At 39.2% G+C, this 16,329-nt stretch overlaps 1 protein-coding gene across 1 annotated transcript; it reads left to right on the top strand.

Moving 5' to 3' along the window:
• Positions 1–984: 984 nt before the first annotated feature.
• Positions 985–11,999, top strand: LOC149839458 (26S proteasome non-ATPase regulatory subunit 14 homolog). The gene is made up of 6 exons (XM_090002560.1): positions 985–1,157; positions 1,308–1,485; positions 8,615–8,696; positions 9,346–9,522; positions 9,610–9,777; positions 11,573–11,999. Exons 1-6 carry the CDS (start codon positions 1,028–1,030, stop codon positions 11,762–11,764), a joined length of 927 nt encoding a protein of 308 aa, XP_089858686.1. The 5' UTR covers positions 985–1,027; the 3' UTR covers positions 11,765–11,999.
• Positions 12,000–16,329: the final 4,330 nt, after the last annotated feature.

The following is a 16,329-nucleotide window of genomic DNA, read 5'->3' as shown; positions in this document are numbered from 1 at the left end:
CACCGAGTTTTAAAACATGCACGGCACAGTTTCAAACCTAGAAGGGAGGCCTCAAAACTGCTTTATAGACCAATTAAATTGACTAGTATCTACATGATCTAATCAATGTCACAAATCTCGTTAGGGGGGAAAATCTCGGTAAGAAAAAATCACATGATATTGAAAAATATGGTTACAGTTTATGATATATTTTTTTTAGAACGTATTAGCATGCATAAAAAATATGAATTAGTTCTGATGAGGTTAGGTTGAATCCGAAATACAAGTGAAAATACTGGATCCAAAAAAAGAAAAAGAAAAACCAGCTATTTACATTTTAAAAATGCAAACGGATTGAATTTTGATTAAGATCAATTGGGATACAAAATTAAAATATTGATCTTAATCCGACCCAAATCTAAAAGTAATCCAATTGAACAGATATGGATCCAAAAGCAATCTGATTGAAAAGATCCGACTGCACATTCGGATTTTACTTAAAGGATCCAACTCTGTAAATGACATTCAGACTCGGATGGGATATCCAATAATATCCATTCCATTTGCAGCCCTAGTACTGAGCCAGATTCGGATCCAAAAACGGATTCACCTATTGAAAGTTAAATCCAATATTGGATCAACCCCAACCCAACTCACGGCCGACCCAATTGCAACCCTATCTGACAGGGTTGCACGAAAAGAGATATGGGCATATCAGATACCTGGACCATACCGACCCATTCCAGCCCTAGCGATCCAACTGGGTTAACCCGTTTAACCAAGTCAAGCCTTCTCAAAGATCCTATTCAACTACGGGACCCAACCTTTGATTTCTAATTGGACCCGATCCAAATAGTTGAAATTTTCACATGAAATTCTTGCCTTCTTCCCCAAGAGTCAGTATTTCTGTAATTTTGCTATCTTATCTTGTACAAAATCGTCACTTCGGCGCTCCTTCCCACAATCAATACCAGAGCAGGGGGGGGTGGGTCTGGCTTTCTGCCATTTCTTTTTGATCGGCGGGTCTGTGCCAGAGGAGAAGAAGGCGATGGAGAGGTTGCAGAGGATCTTCTCCGGGGCGGGAGGGATGGGCCATCCGCCGGCCGATTCTCCCCTTCTCGACTCCTCCGAGCAGGTCTACATCTCGTCGCTCGCCCTCCTCAAGATGCTAAAACACGGTAACAATCCTTACCCTGTAAAACGAAATTAGGGTTTTCTTCGGATTTTTTTTTGGGTTTTCGGATTCTTTTCTTGTTTCTTGCTTTCGATCTCCTGCGTTCTATGTGTTATTGTGTTGATTAACTTGTGCTTCTTCTCTTTCTCCCCAGGGAGGGCTGGTGTTCCTATGGAAGTGATGGGTTTGATGCTGGGGGAGTTTGTCGATGAGTACACGGTTCGTGTGGTGGACGTTTTCGCGATGCCGCAGAGCGGGACGGGAGTCAGCGTGGAAGCGGTTGATCATGTTTTCCAGACTAACATGCTCGATATGCTCAAGCAGACTGGAAGGTTTTACCTTTAAAGATTTTTTCTTTTTCGTTTTTAATCTGGGTTTTAAGGATATGTTCTTTTGTTTATACATATTCGGGTGCCGGTTTGTTTGATCTGTGGTTTGGACCATTTGGTGTTGTGTAGTAATTCAGTTCCACAACGCCTTTTGCCCATCTGTGAGATTCATATCCAACTTAACTACTAAGGATTACAGGGTGATATTTGTCACCTTGTATGAGAAAGAAACTATTGTTTTTATGTTCCAGTTTTTGTTGTTGAAAACAATACGAAAGGAATAAAACACATTGACAAATTGGGTGGTGATGAGTGATCTGGAAACTCTGTGCATAACCTATGACTCATTTTTTGTTCCAAAAGAAGTCCCTGCTGTTGTAATTTTCTGCATTATTTGTCTAAGTAGCCAATGATGCAGAAAGGTTTTTTGGTTGTACAGTCCTTCAGTTTGATTGAGATGAGGAAATCATGTGGCCATACAATGACTGAGCTTATATGCTACTGGAAATAATGGAACCGTGTTGGTCATGTCTATCTATCTGGGCTCATGCTAACCTTGTGGAGAAGTTTTGAGCACGCGTATGCATATTCTACTCACAATCCTAGCCAAGAAAAAAAAATGTGGATTTTGGTCGACTGGAAAATTGAAGTTAAGTAGCTTAAGGAAGTTGGACTTATCTATTTGTTTTCCATTAACTAAATAAACTCAGCAAGATTGTTAGATGTACCTCTATTTGGTGCTTCATTTGGTATGGAGCATCTTATCCTAAATCTATTAGGTGAAGAAGTGAAATGTAAGGTTGGAAGAACAATGACTAATGCTTAATGCTAATGGATCTTTAATTCCTGAACAACTCGATTGGTTCTTTCAATTTGGAGGTGAAATGGTGCCTGGTGCATGTGGAAAAATTGAGCCAAAGGTGAAAAAGGTTGTGTTGGCTCTAGGGTCTGCAATCAGGGTCGTTTCAGGCCCGATGACCTCCGGCTTCGCTTTTGTCTGTGCACTTGAAGGATTTTAAGTCCAAACCTGAGTTTTCCTCCACCAAATGACCTATGGAGAACGTGACGGCGCAGCCAGTTGGCAATCAGAGCAACTTCATTTGGCACCTCTAAAATGGGTGCCATTTCAGGCCCCGATGCTTTCTTATTCAATTTTTCGTGACCACATGGGATCGTTTGGACCCAAAATTGAAGATTCACCTACTCGATTATATATGGAAAGTGTCGATGCAATCAGTTTGCTAAACTGAAATACTTTGCAGTCATGCTTTTTGGAGAATTTGGCTAAGTAAAAATTTATGGTTCCCTTAGTGTTTTTCAGGGTTCCCTTGTTCATAGAGGGCGAGCACCTAAAATGCTTATATGGAGGACCTTTCACTTGGCTTGCAACGACTCATATGCATTGGTCTTGAGCATGGTCACTCCCTATACCTCTTGGTTTGCATTATTGGTGCTCATGGGGGTGCTCAATAGTATGAAAAATATCCATAGGTCGCTAACACATGCATCAACGCCTCGGTTATTCTTTGATAGCCTCGATTACTTGCCGCTCATGTGGGCCCAACTATGCAAGGAGTTGCAGAGGGCATGATAAGTTCATGTAATGCGGCGGTGAATGTTCTTGGTTAGAAAACTTCACTGTGTCTAACTAGCAAATAGCTTCGTTTGGTGTTTGAAAGACCTTTCTCTTCGGTGAGAGTAAGTCATACCATGGGGCCTTTCCACAAGGAATAAGGAAGGCTGACTTTCTAATTAGTGACAAAAGTAAGGCTCTGAACAAGCTGAATTGGGCCTGATATGATTTGAGGAGGTCCGACATGGGCCAATGTGCTTCTGAACATGCTTTCACTAAAAGGAGAGCAACTATATAGCATAAGCATAAAATTTATCAGTTGTTTCTTTTTTATTAGTCTTGCCATACATCTTTTGCTGCCTAACTGAAATATGGTTCACCCATTTTGATATGGTGGTTGCACATGGCCTGGTGGTTTGTATGTCTGGAATGCAATAATGATACATTTAACAACTGGACGGGGACTTCAAAAATGCTTCATGCGCAAATTCAGTTTGATATAGGAGCCTGCTCTCAAATGGCCAAACTCAGATCTTAAATGGATTTTTCACTCTATTGTGCATTGATTTGACTATTCATATTGTATTTGCTGTTGGTGACTCCTTGTCACCTTTTTTAATTAATAATTTTTCTTTTGAAAAAAAAAATTATCATAACTGCAGGTAGACTTATTGAGTTGCATATCCAACTTTTTATGTATGTATGAGGTAATTCAGATAGTCCTTTGAGTATATTCTAGCTGGATCTGGGTGTAACATTAGGGTCCATTTTAATAAGTCATTGGATCTTGGATTTGAAGCTTTAATGAATTTGGTCCACAATGAGTTGTGGTGAAATGAAAATTTTCTTTCTGAAGTTTTTTTTTTGTTTAAATAGGTTTGTCAATGTAGAAAAAAAGTCTACCAAGTGTGGATTTGTCATCTCCTTTTGAGTTTTCACCTTCCTGGACTTTGAGAGTTAGAATAGTTCATTAGATTGGTATCATGTAATTTAATAGACTTTTGAACTTTAGTTCATATTTAGCAGTTATTATGTCATTCTTCCTCTTGAACTCATGTGAAACCCTCGTGTCTACATCAAATCTGCTCATGGGTAGGGGTGGCAATTTTTGACACGACCCGCCAACCCGACCCGCCAACCCGCCTCTTAGGCGGGTTCGGGTTGGGCTTAAACCAACCCGTTTAATAAACGGGTCGACCCGCGTAACCCGTTTATTAAACAGGTCGGGTTCGGGTTGGGGGTATGCCAACCTGCCAACCCGGCTGACCCGTTTAATAAACGGGTTAGGCGGGTGGGTCAACCCGCCAACCCGTCTGCCCGACCCATCAACCGCCAACCCGACCCGCGAACCTGAAAACCCGTTTACCCGACCCAACCCATTTATTAAATGGGTTGGCGGGTCGTGTCGGGTTACCCGTTTATTAAACGGGTTGGGTTCGTGTTTGCCACAGCCGACCCGTTTAATAAACGGGTCGGGTTCGGGTTGAGGTATGCTGACCCGCCAACCCGACCCGATTGCCACCCCTACTCATGGGTGAGGTGAAAGTATTCCAAACATCCTATCCAAGCCAAGGACAGATGCCTTGAAGAATCCAACCCTTGTGAGCAAAGTATGACAAAAGAACAACAATAAAACCATAGTCACAAATATCCTCGGCTATATCTCGGCAAGGCAACTTCTCACAATGATATAGGTTTAGTTGATAAATTTTGGGAAAATCTTGGTGCTTCAAAAAAAACAAAAAAATAAAAATAGTAGAAATAAACAAAAAAATAACATGTTCAGATGTTAAAATACAGCTATAATAAAAGAAATAAGTAAAAAATTATAAAAAAAGAAGCATAAACGTAGTTAAAATATAGAAAAGAAGTAAAAAAGTTAAAACTAACTCATAATATCATGGCATATATAAATTTCTGATATTTTTCAAAATATTATGATATTTTGCCTTTAATAACGTTTTATGAATTTGCAGCTTTATTATTGCTATATTTTCAAAATATCGCCTAAATCTGTGACTATGAATAAAACTCACTGTAAATGAATCCTACTACGAATCAGGTTGTTCCAGTAAGCTATGGGTTCAAAAAATGGTTTTAATGACCAAGCAAAGGTCGTGGAATGGAAAAGGCACTCTGGCCATAGAGATGGCTGAGGTGGGCTAGACGTTGCAGCTAATTGGTGTAATACCAGTCAATAAACAGGTGGTCCACTAGCCAATTGTATGAGTCGAAAGGAAAGAATGAACTATAAGCTAGCAATCTTCAATTATTCTACCTCTCAAATCCTATGAAGTAAACTTGAATAAGAATTCATGTAAAATGTTTTCATACTTCAAAGATTTAAATCTGAACAAGAAAAAATCTTCAAATGGCGAGTCTTAACCTTAGTGTGACACACTAAGGATCAAATCCACCATGAAGGTTCCCAATCCAAATTTTGATGGCTTCAAGTTCTGCACCCAAATTGAATCAGAAATAATACCCAAATGGCCACCCAATGCATATACTAACTAAATTAGGTCTACTTGCATATAGAAAACCTTTCAGCTTGGTATCAATCCACAATTAGATTTTCATTATGTGCTAAAGGCATGCTTAGTCAAAGTCGGACTAGACGTGGTGGACCCCAAAAAAGAACATGAAATTTAAACCCTGATTTGAACCAGAGTTACCGGAAGCGCCCCTATAGAAGGGGAAGCGCGCTTCCCCGATACGCGCTTCGGAAGCGCAAAACGTCGCGCTTCCGAAACGCGTGGGGAAGCGCACATTTCAAATGGGAAGCGCGTACCCCTTTAAAGGGAAGCGTGTCCCCCTTTAAAGGGGTACGCGTCCCCCTTTAAAGGGAGACACGCTTCCCTTTAAAGGGGTACGCGTGTCCCTTTAATGGGGGAAGGGGACGCTTTCAAGGTTATGACTAGTTTGCCCTTAAATATTTTTTTTACACGTGTGCTTTAAAAATCAACACGTGAATATGCCCTTTAATTGAGGGTAAAATCGACATTTTACAAAACCCGTGAAAAAACAAAACCCTGAGGGCTTAGGGTTTTATTTTTTCACGCATCCGAGTCCCCCCCCCCCCCCTCTCTCTCTCTCTCTCTCTCTCGAGTTTTCGGCGAGTTTCGAGTTCTAGCGACCTCCTCCCTACTTCTGGCGATGAATCCATTCAGGTACGCTCACTTCTCTTCTCTCACTCTATTTCTTCTTTCTCCTCTCTCTCACGCTCTCTCACTCTCTTTGCTGGGTCCTCGGTGAAAAGGGGTCGGCATGGGTTTTCTATCAGACTTGCCGATGTGTTTCCCTTCATTCATGCTGACACCAGGCTGGCTTTTTGGGAAGCTCATTCCCACCTTGCTAATGGCCATGCTGGTATGCCAACAACTAATCGGTCAGGTGGGATTGAGTTCCCACCTTGCTCTGCTGTCCTGCCAACAGTAATCGGTTAGGTGGGATTGAGTTCCCACCTTGCTAATGGCCCTGCTGGCCTGCCAGCAGTAATGAAACTTCAGCACATTTATGGCTGGTATTAGAGTATTGTGTTGGTGGAGATCTTATGACCCTGCTAAGACAGATAGTTCTCTTCTCCTATTCCTATTTTCACCACAGAATTCCACAGAATTAAATATTCCATTAGCAAAGTTTTTTTATTATACTTCCTAGGTCCATGTCGTGCTTCATATTTTTTGCTCATGACCTTTTAATGGTCATTTTTTTTGTTGGAATAGGTAACAAGACACACAAACATGATTTATATTGCTCCTCATATTGGACAAGAAAATCATGCCATTTTAGTTAATTTTTATTGCTGACATTCTCAGAAGATTCCCCCCTCTCTCTCTTGTCCTTTTTATTTCATGTAACTGATAACAAGAATATTTAATGTAGTTTTACATTTTGTAGTGGAAATTATATAGTTAATCTTGACTTCAATTTTGGCCAAGTGAAACTCGGTGTGGCATCCAGACAATAATATTGTACATCATTGTGAATATTAATTTTGACCAAATGCATAAAATGTTTATATCCCCTATATATGGCCATATCCATGTGACATTGAGATAAATGTAATCTCATTGTCTCAGCAGTTTGTGGAAACAAGAGCTATTTAAATTTTGAAACACATGCCACGGGGTAACTTATTTGGTTTTAAATGTAAAGGCCTGTCAACAAGAATTTGATTTCATAATTTAAATGGTTGAGAGTGTCAAAGATAATACCTATTTATGTAATTCATACTTAATAATGTTACAAGTTGATGGGCCTTGGTTAAGCTGTCTATAGTTCAAACTTGGGACCAAGTCTTTTTTTAAACCACGTTTACCAAAACCCATCTTCTTCATTCATCCCTCTAGAATTTTCTAAGCATCAATAGCAGAAAGGTTAATCAAAACCATTTTCTAAGCCCCATTTTTTTCGCTTCCCCCTCGCTTCCGGTTCGCTTCCTAGGTCGCTTCCGAGACGGTTCGTAATTTTCTTCTAAGTGGTCCCCCGCTTCCCCGCTTCCTAAATTTTTGAAAGTGCCTCGCTTCCCGCTCCCGCTTCCCGTATCGCTTCCCGCTCCCGCTTCCTTGACTGGTAACTCTGATTTGAACTTGACTCAGATTCATCGTTGTTAACATGAACCTAGGGCTGAAGCAGTTCATCCAGACCATAGATCCATCCATGTAGGTTTAACCCATGGGTTCAATGCTAGTGACATGCATGACATGGCAAACTGTCTAAGACATGATGAGAAAATATTTTTTCCATGTCTTTTTGTAACTATCCATATTTTTGGTGTTATACGATGAAGTTGAGGCATTTTTAGTGTTTGGTTTTAATGTTTTTGCGACTTTTAATTTCTATTCTAGCCTGAGTGTTCTATTCTACAATATTTTCTGTGGCATTAGAGATTTAAGGAAATTTCCAAAGACCCACCAATCTTTTGGTTCTATTGCTTAAACCCACTTCATATATTGAGATGGTAAAAACCCATATGACTATCATGACTACAAGGTTGTGCATCTGAACTTAACCTATGAATGCAGTTACCAAACATATGACCCTGCTACCATATCCATCCCAATCGATATTTGGATGTCCAAGCGTTTCTGAGTAAGTATTTGGTATGCTTACTACCTTGTTTGCTTAGTTTTTCTGCAATTTTCTGTGTGAAAGGATGCTATGAGTTGTTTCTTTTATCATTGATTTTTTAATCAAGCTAGAATATGTCGAAGGCAATGACTTAAGAGTGTGGCTTTTCACTTTAGTGTTTTGAAGTGGTCTGTAAGAAATTGAGACATATCTAAAGCAATGATGTTCTTTACTCCTCTATTTCCATGAACGGTGCTGATGATTTTCATGGTTTATTTTCTTCTCTTATCTTGATGGATGTACCTGTATTTGTCTGTGTGCATGAGCCAGTGTGTGTTCTCATATATTTCACTCACATATACGTGCGTGCATGTGTGTAGATCAGTATCTTTTATGCATGGGTGTAATTTTAACTAAATTACTTTCTGATGACCATTCCCTTTGGGTGAAAATTTATCTCTTTGCATTCTTTTTTTGCTTGGGCAGGCCAGAAATGGTTGTTGGTTGGTATCATTCACATCCTGGCTTTGGTTGTTGGCTTTCAGGGGTGGACATAAACACTCAACAGGTAGCTGTCTCTCTGCCTTTGACAACCTTGGTTTTTGTTGTAACTGCCATTATCTTCAATTTGGATATGTTCTCAAATTAATTCTTAAATTTGTAATGATAAGATTGTAGAAATTTAAAGTGGACTTTATATTTTTCAGCTTATGTTTTATACTGTTTACCATTGTAAAACTCAATGCTGTTCTATCCTGTATAATGGCCATTCTCTATGTTAAACCATATGTGGTTTATGTTGGTATTTGATATAATATCATGCAATATGCTTTCATGACAATTGGCACGCATCATGTTATTTCTAGAATCCATGGTGAGGGAGAGATGCTTGTGATGATTTCTCTACATCTTTTAAGATGTGGAGCAGCGCCTGTTTTTCCAAATGAGTGATTATTATTTGAAGGTGAGAAGGTTGCTGTATTTGAAGGTAGCAAATGAAGATCAATTTGGCATTATTATCTAAGAGTTTAAATATGGAAAAAGGACACGTGGTATTTGGGCCTCATATTTTGAAGGCTTCAAATTAACTGTTGTTAAACAGATAAACTGATAATACATACTGGCTTTTTTGTCTTCTCTTTATGGTTTCACATCGATCATGAGGTTAAGATGATTTCTATTTTCCTTATCTCGAAAGATTCAATGTATCCTTGCAGAGTTTTGAAGCCTTGAACCAAAGGGCTGTTGCAGTAGTGGTAGATCCGATCCAAAGTGTGAAGGGGAAGGTTGTCATTGATGCCTTTCGCTTGATCAATCCTCAGACTATGATGCTAGGTCAAGAGCCACGCCAAAGTACTTCCAACCTTGGCCATCTTAACAAGCCATCCATTCAGGTAATTCTATTACCACATGCCTGCCAACGTCTCTTCAGCAAATGCCTCGTGTTCATTCATTTTATAAGCTTTTTGCTTCTGATGCAGGCATTGATTCATGGCTTGAATCGGCACTACTATTCCATAGCCATTAATTATAGAAAGAACGAACTTGAGGAAAAGATGTTGCTCAATTTGCATAAGAAGAAATGGACTGATGGGTTGACTTTACAAAGATTTGACTCCCATTCGAAAACTAATGAGCAGACTATCCAGGTAACCTGTTTTCTGAAGTCCTTTTCAATTTTTGGTTTCTGATTTCTCCTCACAGGATTTTTTCGTAGATGCTCGGGGTCCTTAAAAACACATTTTATCTTTTAATGAATTTTTTGTGCATGCATAAGTTGTGAGGGTCCTGAAATTTATTCAGGAGAAAAGGTAAGAACTTTGGAGACCTGCTTTGGAGAGAAAATCTATGAAATAAATGAGAAATATTGGGGTCCAAATGACTGATGTCTGAGAAATACCTGCTTTCAAAATCTGACTTTGATTCCAGGAGTCTGTAGTATCATATCAACAGCAGTGCATAGATCTTGTTGTGTATGAGTTATTTTCATGGACCTGCTTGTTCACCCATAGAACTTATTTATGTTTTGATCTATGTCACATGGGTGTGGGTGCGACACGTTTGCGGCACAATTTTAAAAATTTTGGACACGGGGACTCAGCTATATATATATATATCTTGTGTGCATATATGTGGATATTGACCTCTAAAGTTTGGCACCAGCATGAGTGTTTTTATAGACTTTGCAAATTGTACTTTTGCCCTTGCAGAAAGGGGGGTCGGGGGCTCCCCCCGGCGCAGGTCCCCGTGTCCAATTTTTTTTTTCTGGGGCTTATGTTTAAGACTCGTGCTATATATATATTTTTTAAAAATATATAAAAAGATCATTTTTTTGTTTTTTACCCTAAAAATAGACAAAATTAGACCCGGTCAACATTGATCGAGTCTAAAACAAGGACGGACTCGGCCTCGACTCGTTGACCGAGTCCGACTCGGCATTAATCGAGTCCGGGCCGTGTCTGAAGCCGCACCCGTGGCCACACCCGTGTCGGGGCGTGTCGACTCGGGTGCGGCGCCTCCCTAGCCGAGTCCGTGTGACATAGGTTTTGATGCATGAGCAACTGGACCCTAGCTTTGGTGGAATATGGTTAATGGCAAGGTTGTCAGACTAAGCGAGAAGCGATGCATTTTAAAATGTATAGTAATCAGGAAGCAAGGAATATATATATATATATATATATATATATATATATATATATATATATATATATATATAGGAATTGAATGAGAATCAAAATAAAACACAAATAAAAATTAAAATAAAAGTGACTAATATTAAATTTTATGATTTTTTAGTGTAAGAATTAAATTAAAAATGATGACTACCGCTTTAGAGAAAGCATATGGAAGTGAGTGAGAAGAGAGAACACATAAAAGAACATAAAAAGTTGAGTAAGATAACATATAAGAAAAATAGATGAAGCATCGTAGGGGAATCGAGGTTATCATCAAGTTTCGGAAGCGAGGAGTATCGCGCTTCTGAAGAGAGTTTTCGAGAAGCGGGCTTTCCACCTATCTAAGAAGCTTCCGGTAACTCTGGTTCATGGCATGAACCACACAAAGCCTTTGAGAGCTACACAGATGATAGATTTAGTAGAAATATCGAATGATAAGACATGAACCTTCATGAAGTGGTAGTCTAAAGGCATGATGATCCAACCATGTCTGATGGCACGTTCAATTGTATCTGTTGTTGATCAGATGAATCGTATGTTTCTTGGGAGTATTTGGGACTGTCCCATCTATGTAGAGCATTCTATCCTTGCTTTGCTCTTAAAATTTCTATTCTTGCTTGTTCTTTCTGTTTAGTGATAGTTATGTTTTCTCATTGACAATAGTGTAACTTTTTTTCTACTGAATGTGGTGGGTGTATCATCTTGTTTTTTAATATCACCATCAATATGGGCTTCTGAACTTTGTCTCAACTATATCATGAAAAAACAGGAAATGCTAAGCTTGGCGATCAAATATAACAAAGCAGTGCAGGAGGAAGATGAATTGCCGCCGGAGAAACTTGCAATAGCTAATGTTGGCAGGCAGGATGCCAAGAAGCATTTAGAAGAACATGTTTCCAACTTGATGTCTTCAAACATAGTGCAAACGCTGGGGACAATGCTGGACACAGTTGTATTCTAGTTGCATATGCTTGTTGACGTTTCTCCTGGGGTGACATGACATGGCCAAGAATCTGCGGGTTACTTCCAGAAGATAATATCAAAGGGTATCCCTGTGGGCTTCTGGATGTGATCATAGTCACATGTACTTTCTCCTCGACTGCTGCCGCCACTTGTGCTTCTGATCGACAAGACCAGTATTTTGTTAGAAACTATGCCTGAATCTTTGATCACTTCAGCCCTTTTACGATGGAAAAGGGGGAAATATTTCTATTTATAATAGTTGAAATTTGTTGGGAACTCGATTGAATTCTCTATCGTGCTGGGTTGTTGATTGTTTCTTGCATGTTTACTTTTCACGCATCTTATTTGAATTCGTTTATTGCTATTTTGCTACAAGTATCAAATTAGCTGCGGCGTTATACAGTACACAACAGACCCATGAGAATGTATACAGTACACGATGGATGGCTGTAAGATTGGAGAGCTGTTGAGGTCAGGGGCACCTAATACCGTCAGGGATCCCATTGATATGTGGGGACCTAAACTGTAAGGATTTGGGTCAGATCTCTGACCCAAATCTAAATCCGTTTAGTTGGCTTTGTTAGCCAAAATAGGATTCGCTAAGTAATTGGACCTGGATTCAGTATCAAAGTTTTGCATTTGAATCTAGTTCTGAATCCGACAAAAACCTGAATTTGACTAAAATTTTCATCCAAATACATGTAAATGCAATATTTTAAGCAAGTCCGATCTGGTTTTAGGTTGGCCCAGTCCCCATCGGACTCCAAATCTGAATCTGGATCTAGTTATGCTAGATCCGAACCTATTTACATCCCTACTTTGTTGCTATTCATCTATGATGAATTGACATCTAAAGAGCCATGGCTGGATTGCTTGCATTATAGATGTAACCCTACAATTTTTTTCAGCGTCATTCATGATTTAGATTAAGCGCATCTAAAGCAAAGAGATTGAACGGCTGAAAACAGTTGCAAAAATGATGATTAACGGCATCCATTACGGTCAGGGGTAGGGCTGGGAAACAAGCCAAGCCGCTTGTGACTCACTCATGTTCGTTTCATAAAGAGCTCAAACTCTTAAAAAATAGGCTTGGCAAGCTGAATGTGAACAATAATACTCGGCTGGCTCAACTCGCATAAGCTGGTTAGGTAGTAAGAAACATGTTTTATATATATATATATATATATATATATATATATATATATATATATATATTTTTAGGTATTTTTTTGTAATTTTATTTCTTTCAGCTCTAAAAAAATATGTTTTTTTTATTATAAATAAGCCAACTCGAACTTGGCTCTTTTAACTAGGGTTGATTATAAGCTCCAACTCTGTTTTGCTTGCCACGAGAATGAGACACTTCAAGCCATGTCTTGTTTCTTTGTAAATAATGTTCCAGGCTTCTATAGTTGTTAACTAGCTAATCAATTTTTTCACTTCCAGAACACATGATCTTTGATGGTTTTGAACCCAACCAGTACCGATTTCCACTCCCACATAGTTGCTGGATCTCTCCACATATGCCAAATTGAGTTAATAAAGTACAGATACTTGCAGAAAATCAACTGTTCATAGGTTTCCTTCCTTTGCAGCAATCTGCCAACCAAGCTTTGCAAAGAAAGCACAGTTCATTTCCTCCATTTTCCGTATGCTCAATCCTCCTTCAAGGGGGAGACAAACTAACTGCCAACTAATAAGACGGGTGTTATTCTGAGTCCCCACACCGCTCCATAAGAATTCTTTCATTATGTGCTCTATTTTCTGAACTATAGACTTCGGCAATTTGAAACACATCATCTGGTACGATGGGAAATAAGTGAGCACTGCTTTAATGAGAACCACTATACTGGCCATGCCACCTTTAAAATGAATGAAGATCAATTTCTTCTCTTCACTAACATTCAACCCTCATTTATGCTTAAAGTCTCTTACCACATTCAATAAATTTTCCACAGACCCTCACAAAAAAGGGGCATCATCCACATAGAAAGTATGACTCCATTTGAAGTTTCTAATGTTGACTGGAGTCAAAGAGCCACACATCTCATCCAACACAATAAGACGAGATAAACGTTCCATAACAATGAGGATGAGATATGGAGACATTGGGTCCTACTGTCTTATACCCCTAGAGCTCATGAATTCTAGCAAACTTAGGAGTGCTCACACAAGTCATGATCCGTTGGATCCAAGCACAGGGAAAGCTGAAGAACCAGAATGATCTCTCCAGACAGATTCCCAACTAACTTTTCCATAGGCCTGAACCAAATCAGTCTTAAACAAAAGACTTGGTTTGGCACTATGCTCCAGCGTATCCACAAGCTCATGAGCCAGGAGAATACTCTCTTGGATGTTACGTCCTTTAAGGAAGCTCTTTGATTATAGGAGATGATCCTGTGAAGAATAAGCCTCATCCTATTCACAATAATTTTTAAGATAATTTTATAAATGAAATTACAGACTCTCAAAAACTTTTGGAATCATAATAATATTAGTAAAATTAATTTGTCTCGGCATGTGGACTGCACCAAAGAAATTTATGATGGCTTTGCATATATTATTCTTAATAGTAGGCCAATAAGATTGAAAGTAATCGGGGCCCAACGTGCTTTCCTTGTCCAACTCAAACATTGCTTGGTACACTTCCTCTCGAGAGACTCCATGTTGATAAAAATTTATGAAGAGGAAGATTTGACATGACTGGATTTTGCGAAATCCCTTTTAAAAGACTTTAAAAGATGTGGGGATGCCGTTTGCAAGCTCTAATCGTTGTTTGCCAGAAGAAAAGTTAAAGTCAGGCAGGTTCAAGGTTTTTGGAGCTCTTAATTTTGAACTTGAAGGTCCATTTGGATTTTTTACTGCTTTGGTTCTGAAAGCACCTCAGCGTAGGTACAAAGGTTCTTCAATGACGTTGGGATAGAGTGCTGACAGGGCTTGAGTAGGCTTATTCTATAGGATCAGAATTCGGACAGAAAAAATTCAGATAACCAAACTGTAGGGCTGAACCCCTATTTATAAGATTCAGAACAGGAACTGGATTATGAGATATTCTAGGTACAAATCTGACCCAAATATGTTTAGGTCTATCCCAAATGAGAATAAGACCTATCCGGATGAAAGTTCATCCCAGAAGAATATTCTTTCTTGGAAATGCACAGGATCATTGGGATCGGACAAGGATAATCCAAATGGCTTATCCATAGATTTGAAGTAGAGGATGGAAAAAGGGTGGACGATAAAGCCTTTTGTTATCTCTAAAGCTGGATGGGTCAAATGGGGATGGGATGACACTATATTGTGTTGTCCCTTAAGCTAGACGGCTAGACGGCACCAAGTGTCTCATTCCCAGAGTTGGATGGCACTAAGTGTGTCATCCCTAAAGTTGGACGACATTACTGGAATGTTGTTCCTAGGGATAGAATGGGACAAGACGGGTTGGACAAGAGTAGATGGCAAAAACACTTTGTCTTCTCAATACTGGACAACAAAACCTGTCGAATGAAAAATCTACCGGACAACAAAACTTATGGAATGACAAACCTACGGAACGACAAAACTTATTAGATGGAAAACCCCAAAAATTCAAGATTTTATTATATTTTGAGTATTTTTGACATTTGGTGAGATTTTTCTAAAATTCTAAAAGCTATACCTGACTTTTTAGGTTTTTTTGTCAACTAGGGTAAAAAATAACTCAATTTTGAGATTTTTGCATTAGGACCTAAGAAAGCACTTTTAAACAATGTTATCATTAGGACATCTTGAAAAATTTTGGGTGTCTACAGATGCACCTCTTTATCAGTAATCGAATTAGATTTGATTTATGATAAAAAAAAATTGACATGCCTAAATTTTAAAACACAACTGGATTATCAAGATTGTGCTTAGTCTCGTTGAATGAGGTCGGGCTAGTTTGAAAATCATTAGGCTGTGGAGACCATTTGGGTCATGTCGAATGAGGTCAAGCCAATGTTTAAAAACTAGGTCGTTGAGACTGTGATTGGTCCGACTAAATGAGGTCAGTGCCAATATTTTAAGGGAGGAATTGGACTGTTGAGACCATTATGGGTCTCACCAAGCGAGGTTGGATCAGGTCAAGGACAATTGAATTGCCAAGACCGTTTGGTTGTCTTGTTAAGCGAGGTTGATGCCAACATCTGACAATAATTGTTAAAACTGTTATGGGTCTCGCCGATCGAGGTGGGATTAGTCTAAGGACAACTAGGTTGTCAAGACCATTTGGTGGTCTTGCCGAGCGATGCTAATGTCAATGCAGGGGCAACTGGATTGCCAAGACCATTTTGTGGTCTTGTCGGACGAGGTTTGGGCCATTGTCAAAAGGAGAAAGAACTGATATGTGAAAACCATTATGGGTGCCACCGAACGAGGTCAGGCCAATTCAAAAATCACTTTATTTGTATTAGAGAGAAAATGTTGGGCTCCAAGCAAGGATATGACAAGAGAAATGTGGTTGCCTTTCATGCCTTTGAGGCCCGTTTTGATTTTTGATGCATTTATGAATTATTTTCTTTTTGAAAAATTGTGGAGGCAAACACTAGG

The sequence above is a fragment of the Nuphar pumila genome, chromosome 4 (assembly GCF_984573655.1).
Source record: "Nuphar pumila chromosome 4, dmNupPumi1.hap1.1, whole genome shotgun sequence".
Taxonomy (NCBI): Eukaryota; Viridiplantae; Streptophyta; class Magnoliopsida; order Nymphaeales; family Nymphaeaceae; genus Nuphar; species Nuphar pumila.
This window is presented reverse-complemented; position numbering and strand designations above follow the sequence as displayed.